The sequence below is a fragment of the Fundulus heteroclitus genome, chromosome 14 (genome assembly GCF_011125445.2).
Source record: "Fundulus heteroclitus isolate FHET01 chromosome 14, MU-UCD_Fhet_4.1, whole genome shotgun sequence".
Lineage (NCBI taxonomy): Eukaryota > Metazoa > Chordata > Actinopteri > Cyprinodontiformes > Fundulidae > Fundulus > Fundulus heteroclitus.
In genome coordinates this window covers 6,582,386-6,603,254 of record NC_046374.1, presented here as the reverse complement: position 1 = coordinate 6,603,254, position 20,869 = coordinate 6,582,386, and the positions used below count along the sequence as shown (strand labels likewise).

General features: G+C 41.3%; 1 protein-coding gene across 4 annotated transcripts in view; it reads left to right on the top strand.

Annotated features, from left to right (window-relative positions):
• pde5ab (phosphodiesterase 5A, cGMP-specific, b) overlaps positions 1-20,088 on the top strand; it is a 121,669-nt gene extending 101,581 nt beyond the window's left edge. For 2 of the 4 annotated variants that reach the window (XM_012861467.3, XM_012861466.3), the window contains exons 13-22: positions 1,441-1,587; positions 5,433-5,558; positions 7,939-8,033; positions 8,241-8,328; positions 12,072-12,172; positions 13,488-13,565; positions 14,829-14,892; positions 18,737-18,811; positions 18,969-19,052; positions 19,158-20,088. In XM_012861467.3, the coding sequence (XP_012716921.2) occupies positions 1,441-1,587; positions 5,433-5,558; positions 7,939-8,033; positions 8,241-8,328; positions 12,072-12,172; positions 13,488-13,565; positions 14,829-14,892; positions 18,737-18,811; positions 18,969-19,052; positions 19,158-19,277 (978 nt within the window). In that variant the 3' untranslated portion in view covers positions 19,278-20,088. The remainder of the gene's footprint in view (positions 1-1,440; positions 1,588-5,432; positions 5,559-7,938; positions 8,034-8,240; positions 8,329-12,071; positions 12,173-13,487; positions 13,566-14,828; positions 14,893-18,736; positions 18,812-18,968; positions 19,053-19,157) is intronic. The other 2 variants (XM_036146183.1, XM_021315873.2) reach the window with 1 other exon arrangement.
• Positions 20,089-20,869: the final 781 nt, after the last annotated feature.

The window sequence follows — 20,869 nt, the reverse complement described above, 5'->3', positions numbered from 1 at the left end:
TAAAGTTTCTCAGCAGAAGGAAGCTCTCTAAAATGTCCCAGTAGATGACTCTGGACTTCAGAAAACACACTGGACCAACAGCAGCAAATGACTTTGCACCCTGGATCATCACTAACTGGAAACTGTAGGCCATTGGACCTCAAGCAAGATGCTTCTCCTCTTTTCCTCTAGTCTCTGGGACCTTTCCAAATTTCCAAATGGCATGGCAACTGAACTTTCATCTGAAAGGAGTTGAACCACTGAGCAACAGTCCTGTTCCTAGCACAGATAAGACTTCTGACGTCGTCTCTGGTTCAGGATGGAATTATCTGTGCATAATGGCTCTTGATGCTCTGACTTCAGCTGAGTTGACTGAAGCTTCTTGAATGGATTTTCCTTAACAATCCTCTGAAGGCTGTGGCTATCCCTATTACTGGTGCACCTTTTCCTACCAAAATATTTCCTTCCTCTCAACTTTTTATAAATATGTGTAGTGATAGCACATAGTCAACAGTCAGCTTCTTTAGCAATAACCTTTTGTGGCTTCCTCTTCTTATGGAAGGTGTCAGAGATCTGTCCTGTCAGCAGTCTTCTCCATAATCGTGTCACCTACTGACCAAAAACGACAGACAGCCTCAGGAGGCTTGGTTGGTGTTAATTGGCTGATTAGTGGGTGTAATATAAAAAAAAATTCAAGTTGTATTTTTTTTTGTATTTTTATCCAAAATGCAGCCATTGGGCTGAGGCAGATGGCTGCTTACAGTGAGCCACAATCATCAGAATTACAGCAACTAAAGATTTGAAATATTTACTACAAGTGTAATGAATCTGTGTAATATGAGTTTCACTTTTTGAAAAAAAAAATTTTTAATTTTTCACAATATTATTATTTTTTTTAAATTTACCTGTAGATCAAACAGTAGATTCGTACAAGGAACTAACATACCCTGGACCCCACATGGATATAATTTTTCATGCATTCTGAAAATACCTCCCTGCAGATAGACATTTCTTATATTATCAGATAGCTAATTTGGAGTTTTATGATTTGGTTTTCTGATCAAACATAGTGAAGACTATCTTTATCATTAGTTCAAAGAATAGGACCAGCTGAAAAGGTCCTGCTCTGTTCCTCTCTTCTTAGAGGGAAGGGACTGAACTAACAGCACAGCTTGATGAAGGGGCCTCCCTTGGGTGCTACAAAGAGCCCAAATGATCTGGTATCTAGGACACAGGCTTGATTTTTCAAGAACATTGTACCCTTGAGGCTACTACATACAATTTATGTGACAATGCAATATAAGAAGCCTTCATAATGGGCTTGTTGAAGTTGTAACAGGGTGTGACACAAGCAAAATTAGGATCTAAAAACATATGAAGTCATCATCCAACTGAATAATGCACAATGTTCTCTTCTGCAGCCCTTTCCGCCTCATAATGTATGTGCTGTGATATTTGCAGGTGGCCACAGTCCCTTCAGCACAATCGTTGCGTCTGTTGGACTTCAGCTTCAGTGACTTCGACTTGTCAGACGCTGAAACCATCCTTGCAACTATCCGCATGTTTGTTGACCTCAACCTGATCCAGAACTTCCAAATGAAGTACACGGTAAGAGCTTGCCTTTTCAACAAATGTTGCACCTCTTCTTTTGAAAATGCAGAAGCTTTTCATAGTTCATCTTTTGTCTTTTGGTTACATTAAGAGACAAACACCCTACAGGCTGCGACTAAAAATATGTCACACGTGACTATTTTTTCTTGGTTACACTGGATTTGATGTAATTTTTTTTATGTTTTTCCCATGGTAAAAAATATATATTTATATTTTTTTTTGTTCTGTATTGCACGCTGAAGGGAAGCACACACCATCTCGTTTTCACATAAATGTAGAGGTATGTTCAGGCCTGTTAACTGGACTCTCGCTTGTTGACTTGTAGCCAGCCTAGAAGGTTTGAAGTCTGGAGTCTTATACTGCAGAACGGCTTAAATGTATCCAGGCTTCATGCTTGAGGTGGTCTGATGTGATTGGTTGCTTCCCAGTCTCTTCACCATAAGGTTTGGGAGAAGGCTAAAATTTGCCATCTAAGCTGCTCTCACAAAAATAACCAGTAAGTCTTTCAGGACCCATCCCATTGCAACTTTGAACGAAGTCACGATTTGTTGCTGTAGCACAATTGCATCAGATTCAGCAGATATCAGTCCATACATAAATGGACAGCAAGTTTTTAAAAATCAATGTGCTCATTATCAGAGTTTGACAGTGAAAAGAGGCAGAGGGAAAGTAGGCAGCAGTACAAGAGTTCATGGCTTCACAAAATATGACAAGAATCAGATGTCACACTGTGCCATTTTCCTAGAAAATATCCGACACTGCTTCGTATTTGTCGTAGGTGTTCTTAGGTCATGGGAGCTGTAAACTGGCAGTCAGTGAGTCTGTCACACTGACCAACCACAGGCCACTGATTCAAGCTCATGATGACCAAACGTTTTCTTCCACAACAAACACCTTCTGAGTATTTCTGTGTCTTCTCAGCCTGCCGGTGGGCTGAGGCAGATGGCAGCTCATACCTATTAAAGAGGAGTTCTCCTCTGTCCTGTCACCACATGCATGCTCAGTATGAGCACTTTCTGCAAAGTCAGTGACTTGAAATATTTTAAACAATTTGAATAAACTGAAAATGACTGCATTGTTTAATGACAAGGAGAAATTTGAACTGGATGTAGTTTAATTTGTGATTGAATGGAATTGACTTTGTATAAACACGATCTATTTGCCTTTTTAAAGTGCCTTGAGATGATATTTGTTAAGTATTCTTAACATATCAATAAACTGAAATGTCTATTCAAGAAAACATTTATTTTATTTTATTAACTTCAACGACAATATACCTCTTGTCAGTAGTGTACGTAAACGAGTGTATTATGACGACTGCATACATTTTTAACAGTGTTAATACCTGTAGTTTCTAACATCTATAAACCTGAGACCACACACATGTACCCGCAGTCCGTTCATTACCCTCTTCCTCCAAAAATCCTTCCTTCCTCTAATGCTTTCTGTCAGAGCCTGCGGATCCCCTCATCAAGCAACCCCCCCCCAGCTCCAACATGGCCCAAACGCCAGTGAGTGGCTATCCTCCTCACCAGGCTCTGCTTGTGAAGAGTTCCTTGTATGTTGGAGGCTGACCTCTGGAGTGGGTCACAAAAACAGCTTTGATTTTAGAAAATGAGGGGCCTAAGGCAGAGCCGGCTATCAGTCTGACATTCACACTGAAAGCTGGCACTCTGGCCACCCCAGAGCATCTCACCCAGCGAGCAAAGCTGCACCACATGTTATTACATTAGTGGTATTCTAGAAAATTCTTCACTGCAGTCACTCAATCTAATCTACGATCATGTTATGATCCCTACGGAGAAAATGAGGCAGGATTTGATTAGCTGAATAATGCTGTGGCGTTCTCAGTGGTGCCTTGGTAGAATTATTTCTACAGACAGCTCATGTTGAGAATGTAGTGCAGCAGGAAACCACGATTTATTGGAAGGGAGATGAGTTTTATTTTACCAGACTCGACAAACACCTCAAATAGTCTTGGATCTAATCTGTGAAGTGCAAACACTCAGTCCCGTTTACCAGAGCGTAAAACCTAACTTACTTTTAGTGCTGCTTTAAAATTTGTGTAGCCACAATAGCAAGTGTTAGAGCTCATTGAGGGGAATCTGTGTCCACTGTGGCTCAAGGAGAAAAGTCAGTTGGTCAGCTGTTTGTAGTCTTCATTGTCTGATCATTGTTCTTCAGGAACAGAGACTCTAAAATGTGTTCAGTGTCTTAGTTCAGGGTTTCTGAAGCGAGGTGGTGTTGAAAGGTTATAAGCAGTTAATCTCTTACCTGCTGCAGATAACTCTGTGTTGTATTCAGTGTAAATTCAAATTAGCTGCTCCCAGTGGCCTGAAGCTAATGCAAGTATGAGAGAAGCCAAGACCAAAGCTACTTCTATTTACAATACGCTTTGGGTATTAGTACTACTTTGGTAGTTAACTAAGGAGTCAACGACAGAAGAGGCACTACTGTCACATCTCAAAAGACAATCAAATAAGGTTGCAATAATATCACTCCTGGCTAGTCCCTTTTTCCTATGATCTGTATGAACTTTTAAACCATCATCATTTTTGCAGTTCAGGACAGACAGTATGTGAAGCAGCATTGCAGATATCTGTAAGACTTGATCTCGGTTTGGACTGTTTTGATCCAGTTGAGCTTTCTGAGTTATTAAAAATATTAGCTTCAACTAAACTTGTATGTTGGACCCAATCCTAACCAAATTATTTAAGGATGGGTTCCTTTGATTACTGTCTCCATTTTAGATATGATGAATCTTTCTTTAATAAACGGATCAGTATCACACGCTTTTAAGGTAGCTGTAATTAAACCTTTACCTAAGAAACTTTGTTTTGACCAAGATGACTTAAGAAATTACAGGCCTACAATTGGCTCTGTCTTTCAGTGTTTAGCCTGTTTTTCACCTAAAACCATCGCTCGGGTGAGCATTTACTGTGGCTAACTGTGTGTGCTCTCTTTTATCCACTAGATTTAAAAACTATCTCAGAGGTTGTCTGCTTTGCTGTGTTCCTCCTATACGAAGCCACTAAAGTGGCTGCTACTACTGCTATGAACTCTCTACTTTTCTTTCTTAAAGAAAGTACTCTGGATCACTGTTTCTGTGGTGGAGTTGTTGTTGTTACTGATTTTTTTTTTGTCTTCTGTGTTGTTGTTATTTTTTTTGTCCTTGCTCTTACTTCTCAAAGCCACAGTCAGTCGTGGCAGAGGGCCGTTCACACTTAGCCTGGTTCTGCTGCAGGATTCTCTCTGTTAAAGGGGTGTTTTCCTCTCCACTGTCACTACATGCTTGATCAGTATGAGGGATTGCTGCAAAGCCAATGACTCAAAGCAATCTGCTGAGTTTCCTTAGAAAACCTTTTACCAATCTGAATGGTGAACTGAATTAAACTGCATTGTTTGATGACTAAGATGAATTGGAATGGATGTGCTGTCTGTATGATTTGATTAATTAGCTTCTTTTTGTAAAGTGCCTTGAGATGATGTGTTGTGAATTGGCACTATATAAATAAACTGATATGAATTGATTACTGACATGTGAAATGCAGGTAGGAGGCAGTGTGATGGCCGCAGTGAGAACTCAGTGTAAGTGTAACTGCTTTAAGAAATATGCCATAGCATTTTGGCACCACTCAGATAGGGTTTCTGTCTAAATATGACTCAAGGTGTGTATATTGTCTCGTTTGTGAATTCATGATTTAAAGGTTTCTATATACAAGTAGCATTACACAAAGCTTTGCAATGTAATAACTGATTTTGATTTCATAAACTATGAATTGATGTTTGTTATCCTCCTTCCAGGCATCTGAACCTTTCACTGCATCCTTTCTCTTTTGTAGAATTTATGCCAGTGGGTTCTGAGTGTTAGGAAGAACTACAGAAAGAACGTGGCGTATCACAACTGGAGACATGCATTGAACACGGCTCAATGCATGTTTGCTCTTCTCAAGTCAGGACACTTACAGGTTGGTGCGCATTTATTAAACTATGCCTCTTATTAACTCAAACTGATCAATAGGTTTCCAGGTCAGGAAAATCTAAAAGACCCACAAAGAGAGAACTGTCACAAGAAGGAAAATCCACTTATGTCATAAATTCTTCTTGATATTTCTAGACAGACTTTAAGTCACCTTAAGTGGTATACAAATTCTACCTAACTACAGGTCAGAAGTTTACACGCACTCACCCTATCGATTTTAGGCCATTTTATCGACAATTTTTGCGTATTGTCTCTTATCCATCCAGGCTCAACGTTGTACAAACAGGCTTAACTATACAGCTAAGCTAAAAAAAACATTTACACCCTCAACAAATTTAGATTTAAAATAACCTTTTAACTTTTAAATTTTACAAACATATTTCTTCTGCCAGAGTCCCAACCTGAATCTGACAGAGAATCTGTGGAAGAAGCTAAAGATTAGGGTGATGGTAAGGAGGCCTTACTGCCTCAAAAACTTGGAGCTCATCACCAAAGATAAATAATCAAAATGCCAGAGGAGACCTGTAAAAAGCAATTAGATGAAAGTTTGGATTGCTTTAATAGTAATAAAGATTTTTCTCTTGATTTTTGGGAGTGATGTAAATATTGTTCAACAAGCCATTTTTATCAAAATGTAATTTTTTTAATCTATTCCATCCCTTATATTGGGGATCTATTGGCTGTCTATCTGATGAACACCTCAAAGCCTGAGTAGTCAGATACTCTGCTGTGAAACAAAATACAATAAATTGCACTTTCACAGCTCATAACCACATTTTCTTTTCTTTACACATTAGAAAACATACATACTGTATGTATAGTAATGTCTGTATGCTATAAGCACTAGAACCAAAGTCAAACTGGTGGATTCTGCATATAGTCTGAGACGAATAAAGACGATCAACTGAAACTGAGATGAAAAATTATTGCTTTCGATTTTAGGTTATAGTTTGTGAGACGTGAGTCTCATTTCCTGTCCGAAAAAAACCTTCTTTGTTAAATGAAAGTAATTGTATGTCTACATCAGTCGGGGATATGAATATTTTTTATCTGAAATGTTGGCAGGATTTGTACAACTCATTTAAATTGGTTCTTAGGCTTGAACCCACCAATTGAAATGGGTCGAGGTTAGAGTTGCTCCAGAAACTCAACGTCATGATATCAAAAGCAGAGTCCATCAGTGGTAGGGGATAACGGTTCTTGGCGGTGATGGAATTTAGGCCCCAATAATCTATGCATGGACAAAGAGATCCATCCTTCATGCCAACAAAGAAGAAGCCCGCATCTGCAGGCGAAGAGGAAGGTCGAATGATACCTGCTCTTAATGCCTCCTCAATATACTTCTTCATGGCCTCATGTTCTCATGCTGTAAGGGGATAGGTACGTCCTCTAGGTGGCATGGTTCCTGGAAGTAGATCGATAGAGCAGTCATCAGGACAGTGAGGTGGTAGGGCAGTAGCCTTATGTTTATTAAAAACCTCCTTCAAATCCAGGTACTCCTTGGGAAACTTGGAAAGATCTGGGTAGGTTTCTTCATAAACATCCTTGCAGATGGTGTTGCCTTCAGCAGGAGTTAAACACCTCGCCAAACACTTCTCTGACCAGCCTAGAATTTCTTCAAGCCTCCAATTAATGGGAGGGTTATGTTTAGCTAGCCAGGTGGCTACCAGAAACACGGGGAGATCGGGAGACTTAATGATCGTAAAGACCAAACTTTCAAAATGTTTACCTCCAATGCAGAACTGGACAGGAGCTGTCTGGGAACAAGACTTATTCATAACATGTCCATCCAGTCCTAAAACCTTACGTATGGTTTCTGCAGAAACCAACTGAATGCCTAGACTGCATGCAACAGATTCATCCAGCAATCAGGGACAGAGCAGCTACTATACGGAAGGCTGAGACGACCAACAGGGAAAATAATCATAGCCAAAGCTGTGATCATTACAGCAGAAAGTAATGTGACTTGATTAAATCATGCAGGCGTGCTTACCGCTGATATAGAGCAGTGTGCAGAAGTCTTGAGTCATTCTTTGTGTCTTCAATGTTTTTACTTCAAAGATTCAGAACTCTCGTAGCATTTGCTCTGAGACTTTCTGAGACTCATGCAAAGTATTTATTTGGTTATTATCTGTTTTTTTACTCAAATTTGCCCTGGACATGGTCGGTCGAGCAGAGCCAATGCAATAATTACATTATTCATTATAAAGCACCGTGGTCATATACCCAAACAGTTTTAATTACCGTCCAGATTGAGAAGCTTGAAGAGTTATATCAGTTCTGTGTATTGGGTTTTATTATGGTAACTATTTTTTATCTGCTAGTATGAAAGCATACAAGGTGATTGTATCCCTTCATTTGGACAGAACAACCTGAATGATCTGGAGATCTTGGCTCTGATGATTGCAACTCTCTGCCATGACCTGGACCACAGAGGAGTCAACAACTCTTACATACAAAGGTACAGCAGGACAGCCAGAGAGGGGGAGAGGCCTGATTATATAACATTGATGGTTTTATAGTGTGGATGACTGATGCGCATCCTCACTAAGACTAAGAAAGAAGAGCACATCAACCCAGTTCTAAAGTCCTTACACTTGTCATGTACAGCGCTTTGAATCGTCTGTTACTGAAAAGTGCTTTATAAACAAACTTGCCTTGCCTTTAGGAGTGATCACCCACTGGCCCAGCTGTATTGCCACTCTACAATGGAGCATCACCACTTTGACCAGTGCCTCATGATCCTCAACAGTCCTGTACGTACAGTTACACATATACTCCAGACCAAAAGCATTATTTTTATATCATGATAGAGGTGTCAATCCTGAACTCATATTAAAATCTGCTAATATTAATGTAAATCTATGTACATAAAAAAAACTAAGGAAAAGGTGCACAATTGTCAAAGAGCAGCTTTGTTTGTGACTTAAAGTAAGTGTGAAAATGCTACAGATTCATTAATGCCAAAAGGAAACTAAATGTTGTTATAACTCATTTATCCAAGTTTCTCCAAAGAGTTGTTGTAGTTGGTGATGACTGTAGGCAGAAAGGGTCTCCTGTAGTGGTCTGCCTTCAGTCAGACAATTCTCTGGAAATGCTGTAAGGCGATCTGTCGTATGACAGTTTGACGAAGAGGATGCTCAGGGTTGTCTTTATTCTTCATTTTATGAAGAAACCTTCTTTGAACAGTCATTTCCCAGGGGCTCCAGTGCAGTCTCCACTGCACAACCAGCCTTCTTTATCAGCTTGTTGAGAATTTTTAAGTCACTGCTCTGATGCTGCTACCGCAGTAGATGCTGGCAGAAGAGATGACATTCTCCACAACTTCTAGAAAATCTGCACCATCTTGCTGCAAACTATGAGGGCCCTGAACTTTCTCAGGACGTACTCTCTCCTCTGTCCCTTCCTGTAGACAGAGTCATTGTTGCTGTTTAGGCTGTTGTTCAGGTGAACACTTTGTGTTTTCTTATTTTCAATTGAAGAAGCTGCTGCGCATTTTCACCGCAGGTAAACAATTTGCATGGATCACTGCACTGTTTCACGCAATGTTAATTTTTGTACATGCCAAGTTCTCAATTACACATGTTGTGCTATTACACACGGTTTTAAGTTATTTAATGTTTAATAAATAACTCTCAATCTGATAGGTATTGTAATATCAGCCCAAACAGCTGATAATAGGACAATTGCTGATAGGGTGATTCGAGCACTGGCATTCTTCTAACAGCAAACTCTGCAGACATATGGAATAAAGGAGTGACAACTTCTCTTCATGTTCAAGAATTTATTAACATAAATAAATGAACATCCAGAGAACATCACTATAGAATGCTGTTTATCCAAATTAACACTATATTGAAAGCAGTTTGTGCCGGCTTCTCTGTGAATCCCAGCCTGGGATCAAAAGGGTCCTTCCCAGATCTCCAGTGGTCTGCGCTCGGGCTGTGGAGACAGGGACCTCCGCGTGGCCTTCCTGGCTTGGCTGTGTTCTCTGCATAGTTTGAAGGGTGACTTCAGATCAGCTTTTCTCCTGCAACAGCTGATACAAATTACAAACATCCTGTTTCTATGGCAGTCGGCTGGTTTAAGTTCCGATGTTGGAAAGGCCATGATGCACTCATGTGGCTGTTCGCTGAACTCCAGACGGATCCTCCGCAGAGGAAGTTGAGAGGCTCCGCTATGCTGCTTAAGGAAGCAGGCAAATAGAGACCAATTGTAGCTGGCCAGGGGCTTCATACAGTTTCCCCCCAACCTACTACAGCAGAAGGTTTTTGTGTGATTGCACGCTTTGTACGGGTGGCCCCAGGTGTTCTCTGACCAGATCTTCTCATTTCACATTTTTACTGTGTTCCCTTCTCATGGCAAACTTTTTTTATGGTTTTCTTTTAACAATAGCTTTCTGTTTGACACTGCTCCATAAGTGCCTGATTTGTTAGGTGCACTACTAATAGTTGCCACTTCAAACGATTTTTCCTTCCTGCAGCTCCTCCGGGGTTACCATGAGCCTCTTTGCTACTTCTCAGATTAATGCTCTATTGGCCCTCTTGTCAGTTTAGGTCTCTGGCCTCGACTCTGTAGGTTTGCAGTTGGTCCATGTGCGTTCTATTGTTGGATAACAGATTAAACAGTACTGAACAAGATTCAAAGCTTGGGTTATTGTTTTATAATCTAAGTCTACTGTACTTAACTTTACAGTTCTGCAAAACTTTGTGTTTGAGCATTACTTAAAATCCAGATAAAACACAGTGACTTCAGTCAGACACGGTTATGAGGGCTATTTAAAAACAACTTAATAGACTCAGCATGTCAACAGAATATCAAAGACCATTTCAGCTTTGCTCTAACTAGAAAACTGTCAAGATCTCATCACTGAGGTCTGGTTTGATCACCTATGCCACACACCTGTTTAACTCCGCCCTGTTTTTCATTACAGCTCACCTGTTCCACCTGCTTAGAACAGTATATATTCACTTTCCAAACCAGACAGCATTGCCAGATTATTTTCCATTTCTTTTATGGCCAGATTATTATGTTAGGATCGGAACTAGATGGAATCAGTGTTCAAACCAGACAAACAGTAAGTTCCGATAAACAGTTTATTTAACTGAAACGGGGCAATCAACTCCAACGTCAGCGGCAGGAAAACTAAGGACAGAGACAGTAGGTTAGTGACCACGTCTATCAGGAGATGATTGTTCAGAAACGTGACGGTCACTAACCTCAGCTCAATGTCCAGACTTGCTCCGGAGTCCGATGTAAAATCCCAGCCGGCTGGCTGTTTACGCTGCGCGGCGGTGGCCGCCCTGGGTGTCCCGGACGCTGGTGCGTCGGCAGTCGTCGGATGGTCGGAGACGTGGAGGGAAACAGTAGCAGGATGATCAAAAAAGGATAATCCGGAATCGGTGTCGGGGATGCGGTCCAAGGTCAGAGCCGGTTTGTCAGAAATCCGAAGAGGTGCCAGAGGATAATCCAAAACGTGGTCGGGTCACAGGTCCAAGGTACGGTACACAATCAAGCAGACAGAATGTAAGAGGACAGGCAGGCTCAGTGGTCGATAGACGGAACTGGTCGGGATCAGGAAATCAGACAAAGTATAAACGCTGGAAAATATCGCACCTAAGGCTTGAAAATAATCTGGCAATGCTGTCTGGTTTGGAAAGTGAATATATACTGTTCTAAGCAGGTGGAACAGGTGAGCTGTAATGAAAAACAGGGCGGAGTTAAACAGGTGTGTGGCATAGGTGATCAAACCAGACCTCAGTGATGAGATCTTGACAAAAACATGTCTCCTTTAATCAAAGTGAGGATGCTTGGAGAGTTATCTGAGCTTTCCCTTTAATGTAGTGTTGGTCAAATAAAAATGTAATCATAGTCTAAGCACCTCACTGTTCAACATTAAATCCAGCATCAACATTAAATCCAGCATCACATATCCACAGAAGAGCAGAAGATGGGCTGGTGCCTGTCATCATGCCGATGCTGCTACAGTGTCCTTCGTCCCTTTGCCTTATTTATTACACCTATTCAGCTCATTCTGCAGCTGCAGGCTGCCACCAAACAATCTGATGGGGCCATAAAATCTACTGACTTACAGCCTGCTCTTATCTTTATGGCCTCAGAACAAACTCTAAATGCACTTGTGACTCCACAGCAACACTCAGCCCCAAATGCTCCCAGACTTTAACGCAGACGTAAGGAGACAGACCTGTTAGCAGACTGTCATGTGCACGCTGATTAATGCAAATGCTCCGTCTCTAAAAGCATGCAGGTCGGAAGTGGTATGGAATAATGTGTCAACATCCAGGCATATAAACAGTGAAGGGACAGCCTGGGTTCATCTTTCCTGGTGTTGTTCTGTTTATTGTTGTCATGGTAATGCCTTGATGGTTTGCCACAGTTAGAGTAACAAGTGCAGTCAGCGGTATCAGAGCACAAAGTGGGGGTTTGTTATCTGTATATATGCTACTATTCCTACATTCACACTTTTTCCTCTTTCCAGGGAAACCAGATCCTCAGTGGTCTCTCTTTGGTAGAATACAAGACCACACTGAAGATGATTGAGAAGGCAATACTGGCCACAGACCTCGCCCTGTACATGAAGTGGGTACCAAAGGAAACAATTCCAGATTTTTCTGGCTGTCCAGCTAAAGGACCCTGCTTGAACTGTGTTTATGAACATTTACAGACACCTGAAATGAAAAGTAAAGTTTTTTAATGATTTCAATGACCTTCTGTGATTTATGTTGAGTACAACTGTTTAGTCAATGTGGCAAACTTCAATTTCCATGTTGACAAGCCCCAAAACTGAGAGGTAAAAGAACAATGATGCACTTAAAAAAAATATTTGAGCCAGCTTAGGAAATAGCCAACGCTCAGATGGGGACAAATTGTAGTTTTGATCATCTAAACATTTCCAAGGTCACTATGACTGAGACCACCTTTGTGGTATCTTTAAAAGCATCGTTTCTATTGATTCAATTTGCCAGAGACATTAAACAACCAAGTTTTTAAGGACAGGTCTGTTGAAACCTTAAACAAGATTTAAGGTTTATCATCTATGAAGAGAATTTACAGATATAACTTAGAACTGCAGAATGTAAGGGAATCCTTCTTTTCTTAAATCATCAACAGAAACATTAAAAATGCTCGCACCTTGAATGCCACCACCGACGAATTAACAAACCCTCCCGTATCTAGCATTTGAACTCTCCTCTACTTGGATCTGCAATTAATTTGCAAACTTCCTTACTGAGAAAACTCTGAAAATTAAAGGGGTAGTCTGTGCTTCTATCATGTCCAGTAGCAATGTTGTGTCCACTCAAAACAAATTTGGACAAAATTATACAGTTCTATCAAATTAAATGCAAAAGGTTAGAATACCATCCATCCATCCATCCATTTTCCGACACGCTTATCCCTCATGGAGTCATGAGGGGTGCTGGTGCCTATCTCCAACGTTCAATGGATGAGAGGCGGGGTACACCCTGGACAGGTCGCCAGTCTGTCACAGGGCAGCTTAGAATACATTGTACATTAATTAATCTCTTCCCCTGCCGACATGGTATTTAAACCACAGCGTTCTTTAAGAAAATTCTGCCTGTCATAGCTTCTGATTTGACAGAAATAATAATCTCATCCCTTTTGTCAGGTATTTCCCTCTAGGCCTTACAAATAGAAATTACAAAACTACTTTTGAAAAAGAACTATCTGGACAAGTTGGTGTTGCAAAATTACAGGCCCATCTAAAATCACTCAAGTTCATATATGTGTGTGAAGGCAGACCAGCAAATAGCTTTGGAAAAATAGTGTTTAAAGGGATGCCAACATCTTTTGGTTCTAATGCTAATTTCACAAGGCACCTGATACATGATTTTAACTTCCTGTTTCCTGTCTGTGTGCCTGTGTGGATTATTAGAAGACGAGAAGAGTTCTTTGAGCTCACCAAGAACAACCAGTTTGTTTGGGAGGACGACCATCACAGAGACCTTCTGAGGTGAGCACTACCAGGACCAAAAGGTGGAATTTCAAAGGAGTAATTAAGATATCTGCAGCATATCTGCCATTAAGAATGTGGTTAATTTAAGATACATTTCTTTGCCCCCTTACAAGTCTAGATAACCACCTTCATCTTGTACTTAATGTATGATTTTAGCAATGCAGAACATTTATTTATGAGACACAGTTCAGCCACAGTGCTTCACATATTTTACGTCTTGTCACATAATAGCTACATTCTTCAGTACATTTTATTACAGTTTTATTTGAAAAACACAAAGTACTGCATCATTATGCTGTCGCAGGAAAATCATAGCTCAGGTGCGAGGATCTGTCTGCAGAACAACTACTGGTTGAGCCCTACAGAAATCTGACCTTTGTGGAAAAATGGCAAAAACAAACTTAGTGAAGAATGAAAGCCAAACAAGTCATGTTTGCAGTTTTCCACAAACCCTAGGTGTGCAGCAAACTTGTAGAAGAAGTGGCTCTGATAGGTCAGACCGAAAGGGAACTTTGTGGCCCGCAATTCGTTAAGCAAACTAACACCTTATATCACCGTGAAATCACCATTTGGAGTGTGAGACATAGTGGTGGCAGCATCATGCTGTGGGATGCTTTTATTCAGCTGGGAGAGGGAAGATGGTCAGAGTTGATGGGAAGATGGATGGAGCTAAATCCAGGACAGTTCTGCAAGAAAACCTGTTAGAGGCTGCAGGAGACCTGAGAATGGGGGGAGGTTCACCTTCGCTAAATATAATCAGAGCTACTATGGTATAGTTTAGATCAAAACATACTCATGAATTAGAATGGCCCAGGCAAAGTCCAGACCTAAATCCAGTAGGTCTGTGGCAAGACTTGACAATTGCTGTTTATAGAGGCTCTCCAGACAATTTGAGTGTCACACTTGTAATTGCAGGAAGGTTCTACAAAGAACAGACTTATTTGGGCAGAGCAGGCGAAGCAAACCTTTGTAAACCATGTATCATTTTCCTGAAATCACAACGATCTAGTACTTATTGAATTAAATAGCTTTGGATGTTTATTACAAAATTGTTTTGTTAAAATACACAAATAAGTACTTTTTTCTCAAATATTGATAAACAGTGTTTGAAAGTAAGACCATCAAATATCCTTTAAGTTCTGTTCACATCATCATTTTACTCATGGTTATTGAAGGATGTGAAGAAGTACTGTAGTGTTTGTACCAAGAGTGGCTTCTTTAGACATTATTTGATCTCTGTGTTCCCTTCTCCTCCTTCAGGTCAATGCTGATGACTGCATGTGACATCTCTGCCATCACTAAGCCCTGGCCGGTGCAAAAAAGGGTAATAATGATAAAAACTAACATATCTATTCTAATTTATCTTTGTCTCTTTTTGTGTTGTCTTTTTCTTTTGCTCACTTAACATTGTCCTAACTGCTGGTTTCTGTAGGGACTGTCTGACACTTGACTTGTTAACCCTCGTCATCATCAGTGCGATATTTATTAAGCTAGATAGCAGAACTTGCTACTCTGTGGTGAAGAAATGTTTATTGTGGAAAGTTGGGCATGTCACTAATTGATATTACAGAAATACTCAATACTGTGTTTCTGTTTGTGTGTTTAATTTGAAATCATACAGCTGCTGTGTACATACAGACCGTTGGTAGCTGCTGTGATCCAATTGGTGGACTTTTAGTCTACATGTCAGTAAATCATCTGCAGCCCTAACCCTTGCTGACTGCGTGCAGCTGGGCTGCTCTCTACTCTGCCGTACAGAACCCATCTGACAGCACCGACGCGTTCTGTGTGCGCCGTTTCCTGTTTTTGCCTCTTTCATCTCTGATTACCTCGTTTTACACTCTGTTTATGTCTGAAGGCTCCCCGCTCTCCCTGACAGGGTTGTCCTCGCGCACTCCGAGCTGTGCCCCTGCTGTTTCATCTCCCCGGTGCCATTCGTTAGACCGCACCTCATTAGGAACGGCAGGCTCAGAGGGAGCTCAGCACACGCACGTGTTCTTTGTGTGTCCGTAATTGAGTGCTCATTAATAAAAACAGCTGTGGCCCCGTCCTCAGATTACATCTCTAAGGAATAAACATGCACACACATGCAAACCATTTCCAACATGGACACGCGGGACGGCATCTCATATGGGTCTTGGTAGGAAACAGCATGTTGCATCTTCTAGAACTGACATCTACCTTTATTTTCTTCAGGAAAACTGTTTTTGACATAAATGTAGGTTAATCTAAAGACAGACTGACAGTTTATTCAGCTGGACACATTAATTAGCTTCTTTGGCATCCCAAGATAAACTAGGGTTGCACAGCTTCGCTGCACACAATGTCTATATTGCAAAGAGCTGCTTGGACTGCAGTAAACAGGAGCTAATAATAGAAATACCACGTACTCAGGCTCTCTCTGCCAGTAATATATTTGGTCATGTAGCTGGATAAAGTACTCGCTATCTGGACTCCATGTTTGCCACAAACCCAGAGCAGAAAGAAACTCGCTTTATTTACAACAAGTCATGTCATCATCGTGACATTCACCAACATCACGTACCGCCTGCTTTCTTACTATTGTACAGCCCTAATACAAAGCAGAATGCCACACATAGATAATGTTTTACACCTAGAAGGGGTTGGATACAGATAATCAAAGCTGTACTGAGCAATAGCTCTTTGTTAAAATGTGTCCAATAACCTGTTGTCTTGCCTTTTAATTTTAAAAGGACCTACAGAGCCTTACAAAGGTATTCATAGAAATGTGAAAAATATAGTGCTGTTACAGCCACAGATGTGTTGTGATAGATCAGTTTAATGTCTTGCTTGATAGTGAGGTGGAGGAAAAATGATACAGTTACTGTTTTTAAAAAAAAACAGAAATCTGTGGCAAGACTTTGTGCACAGTCGCCTTTAGTCTCCTATGCCTAAAGAAAATTCAGTGCAACCAATTCATAGTCACTGCTATTCAAACTAGCATGTCCTGTTTAGCTCTTAAACTAAGGTACACAAAACTTTACACAAACATGTAATCAGGTTATGAATGTCTCCAAAACTAAACTGAAGTTCGCTGACGCTGCTTCCGCAAGAGCCAACTGGTTAATTACCAGCAGGGAACTGCCGAGTGAATCCCTAACGCTGATACCGGTAGTGGAACTCGTCTGAAATTCAACCCAAGGCCAAATGTGAGAACCATTTCTCAGTATGGGAAGGTTCTAACAGTTAACTTTTGGAAGGGTTGCCAAGATGCAGATGTCTCATTTCTCACAAACAAAACAGGAAGGCAGAAGGTTTTGGGATAACAAACAATTCAACCTGACTGTGAAACCCAGTGGGGGAAGGATGAGGATGCCCTTAAGCTCTTCTGTATAAAACAATGTGACACCATCTGTAATACTAGGCCTGAAATAAGTCTTGCAACAGAACAGATATAGTAAAGACAGCTATAATTGTGCACTAATATTACAAAGGTAAGGAAATGTCTTGCTGGGATTAGTTATTTGAAGCTGATCATGTTTTCAGAGCGCTAGGTTTACAGGATTTCGTCTGTTTAGACTTGCACCTTTGGAAAAGTGATCCGGAAAACAAGGTGAACTCAAACACAAGCAGCTGAAATGAGCTTCTGTCAGACAGCGGCTCAGATCCTCCCCTACAGATAGGGTGAGCAGCTCTGTCATCCTGGGGCGAGCCGGGAGTGCAGCTGCTGCTCCTCCACATCTAAAGGAGATACTTCAGGCATCTTTTCAATCCACTGGAGTTTATTTATGTATATCGTTCCGTGGCGATCTGATCAGGAGGCTTCCTGTTTCATTGAAGGTTTGACCGACCCGTGACTCTGGGTGGGGACCCAATGGTTGGAGGGACTGTACCTCCCTTGTGAGCTGGGAACACCTTGGGATCCCCCAGAATGAGCTGGAGCGTGTCGACCCATAGAAAATATTTCAACCAACGTGAATAATGAACTGAACTTGTTTAAAAACTATAATCTGTCTGGAAGATTTGATCTGACTGACTTGAACTGGACCCAATATAAATAAAGAGAATTGAATAGTCTTGGGTAGAGGAATGTTTGGGTTTTCCTTCTGGACCTGTGAACTCTGCAGCCTGACCTAGCACAAATTTCAATGGATGGACGTTTGGACTAATATCTTCAGAACCCCCCAGCTTGTGGTGATGTTTGCTCTGGTGTTGATGCTGCTGTTGAGCATGACCTTGGACCCGTTTCTGCTCACTCCCAATCCATAAACTCTGGCTCTTGTACCAAGTTCTGTGCAGGCCTTGACATAACTTATGGTCCCAGTTTTTCCTGCATGGTTCTGTCCACAAACAAGTTGAGTGGTTAACAGGGACAATAGTTCCCTAAGCTGGTTCTTCCAGGTCACTGTGATACTGAAATGCTCCTGTAGGAACTAGTCCTTCCTTTGGGTCGTGGCTCCTGGGGGTGTGCAGAAGCCTCCATGCCACACCGTATTAAATGCTTTCTGAAGTTATAGAATTGCTCATACTGGTGCTGGTGTTTTTTTTTTTTTGTTAGTTTTTTTTTTTTGCATTGATTGATTTTGCAATTGAATATCTGATGTGAATCCTTCCTGATCAGTGGATTATTAAATTCCTGAAAAATATTCTTAAATTTCAGATAAGTTCTGATTTGCTAATTTAAGAATAAGAGAAAAAAGACAAGTTGGACATCCTCCAAACTTGAATCTAGCAGTAAATTTGCAAACTGGTGTGGACATGAAAAATTGAAAAAGGTAAATGAAAACCTCCCAGGTCTTGGTTTCTATCAGCTATTATAAGACCTTTCTCTGGCAGAGTCCTCCTGCAGCTCCGCTGCTCTGAGGCTTGATTACCGACCCAATCAAGCCCTGCAGGTGGCTTCAGTACTCCTACACAGAGTGGTACTGATTGGAACTGAGCATAGCGGTACTCAGTTGGCAGGTCTCTTATTGTTTCTGCTCTTAGTCTTTGTATCTGTTGTTGTTTTTTAAGTTTGACGGTGTTGAGTTCTGTTTTCCATGTGGAAGACCGTCTCATGGAAGTTTCACCAATAGCCAGATGTGACAGATCAGCGGTTTCCAGCTTCTTATGCTGGAAACTGCCTTAAAGTACAGTTGTGTTTACTGTCCGTCCTTTCTGTGAACTCTGGATGTGTGAACTGAAGTGTTGACATTGTGTCTCTGCAGATTGCAGAGCTGGTGGCCACTGAATTCTTTGAGCAGGGGGACAAGGAGCGTCGGGAACTGAACATTGAGCCTATCGTAAGTAGCCTTTACCTCTCCAGCTGTTTTGCTTCATATTAGGCGCATTCTAATGTATTGGAATGTATGCAATGAAGAAATTATATATAAATAAAGAAGCTGCAGCTTTTTTTTTGGCTGATGTTTGCTTTGTATTGTTTATTACCTTTTACTTCAGGACCTGATGAATCGTGAGAAAAGAGATAAGATACCCAGCATGCAGGTTTCCTTTATTGATGCCATTTGCGTTCAGTTATATGAGGTAACCTGAGCCCATTGCTTGTGTCTTTTTCCAACCAGCGCTCCGAATGACTTGCAGGCATCCCATCCTTTTCTGCTTGCTGAACTGTCTTTGTTGTTTTCACAGACTTTGGCTGGTTTGTCAGAGCACTGCTCCCCTCTGCTGGAAGGGTGTCAGAAAAACCGGCAACATTGGAAGCGTTTGGCTGAGGACTGCGAGAAAGGCCTGGCCAATGGTCTGGTGTGATCCCAACCACAGTTTGCCTTGTGGAAAAATTCTCCTGTAACCCAGACTCACTAAACCTTCATAAAATTATCATGATACAAAGACCATGTCATGAGGACATCGGGGCCTAAACATTTTCTGAAAAGGGAAGGCCACCATCAGGTCTCAAAGGTCATAAGGTTCTCACTAAGCAAATATCCCAAACCCGGCACAACAGCCATGCTGTCTGTCCAAAAGCTGCATGTTCTGATGTGTTTCATTCACCTTGGAAGATGGAGCTGAGATCCTGAGAATGCCATGGATACTGCGGCTCCCATCTCCAGTGGTCTTTGGGCGAGACCCCTGGACAGGTTACCAGTCCACCACAGGGGAACAGAGACACACAGGACAGGCAATCATGCACACACACCTTAAGTGCAATTTAGAGGGTTCTCAGTTCCAACTTCAAAGTACAAATGGAACGCACAATTACAATGTAAACTAACACGTACAATGTTAAGCTAATGTTCGGGTACAACAGAGTGATGAACATGTAACAGATTTCACTTGTGACAGCATACCTCGTATAACACTAGAGACTAATACGTGAGAATGTTACCTGAATTAGGCCGAGATCTAAAACAATGCTGATTCATCAGGGTTTTATTTTCTGTGATAAACCCATTAACACGTGGACACTGCGGGATGTTAACCCCACAATTACTATTTCTCATCACCTGGTTCTTGCACCAGCAGCTAGCATAGAGGAAGTGACGGACACGTTAACGTTAGCCTGTTAGCATGGCGCCTAGATTTCATGGCTGATTTTCTTCCATTGTCCCAGCCATCTTGATAACTTCCATATTTAAACTCCTCCAGCAAACAGGAGTCCATCACCTCTGAAATTATGTTTTTTTTCTAGTTGGCAACGCTTGACTTCCTGGTGTCTGCGCTGTTTTTCTGCCACCCACAGGAAACAGTAACAGAGAACAGTTATTAGCAATGTTTTAGAGTGGCTTTTACCTTGAAGTCTCCGCCTGCAGCCTTTGCCTCTGTTAGGTGGTCAGACACAGCGCCCGCCCAATGGGATCAAATGCTGTATTTACGGTACACTTTAAACTGAGTCACTATAAGCTTGTTAGATGTCTTTGTTTGTAGCACACACAGCACTTGGGTTTGAGTGGTTCATACTTTTTCACTCAGTCACGTATTTATTTTTGTTTTATATATTTATTAAGAGTTTCTATATTGTGAGGTGATCATTTTATCAGGAGCACTCTGTTCTTGTAGGAAATGTAGTTTTACTAAAACAAAAATCCATGTGTGCGTTACTTAAACTTCTGTAAGGAACAACTGATGAGCAGTGCGTTACATCGATGACAGTTTCCTCAACACGTCAGAGCCATAAACCAGACCAGCAGCTTTAAAGGGCCTGGAGGGTTCCACCAGCGTGCTGGGAATGTGAGACAGGCCACCAGAAGGAATAAGTGGCAGCCTCACAGGTGGTGACCGAAGCGCCTCATAGGGGTCACAGTTGGGAATTGCACGAGGTCAGGTGGTCAGGTAGGTGAAGGTGTGCATCTCATTAGGCACGATTGCGGCTGTGTGGGAGTTTCAACATGTTTTCCCAGATT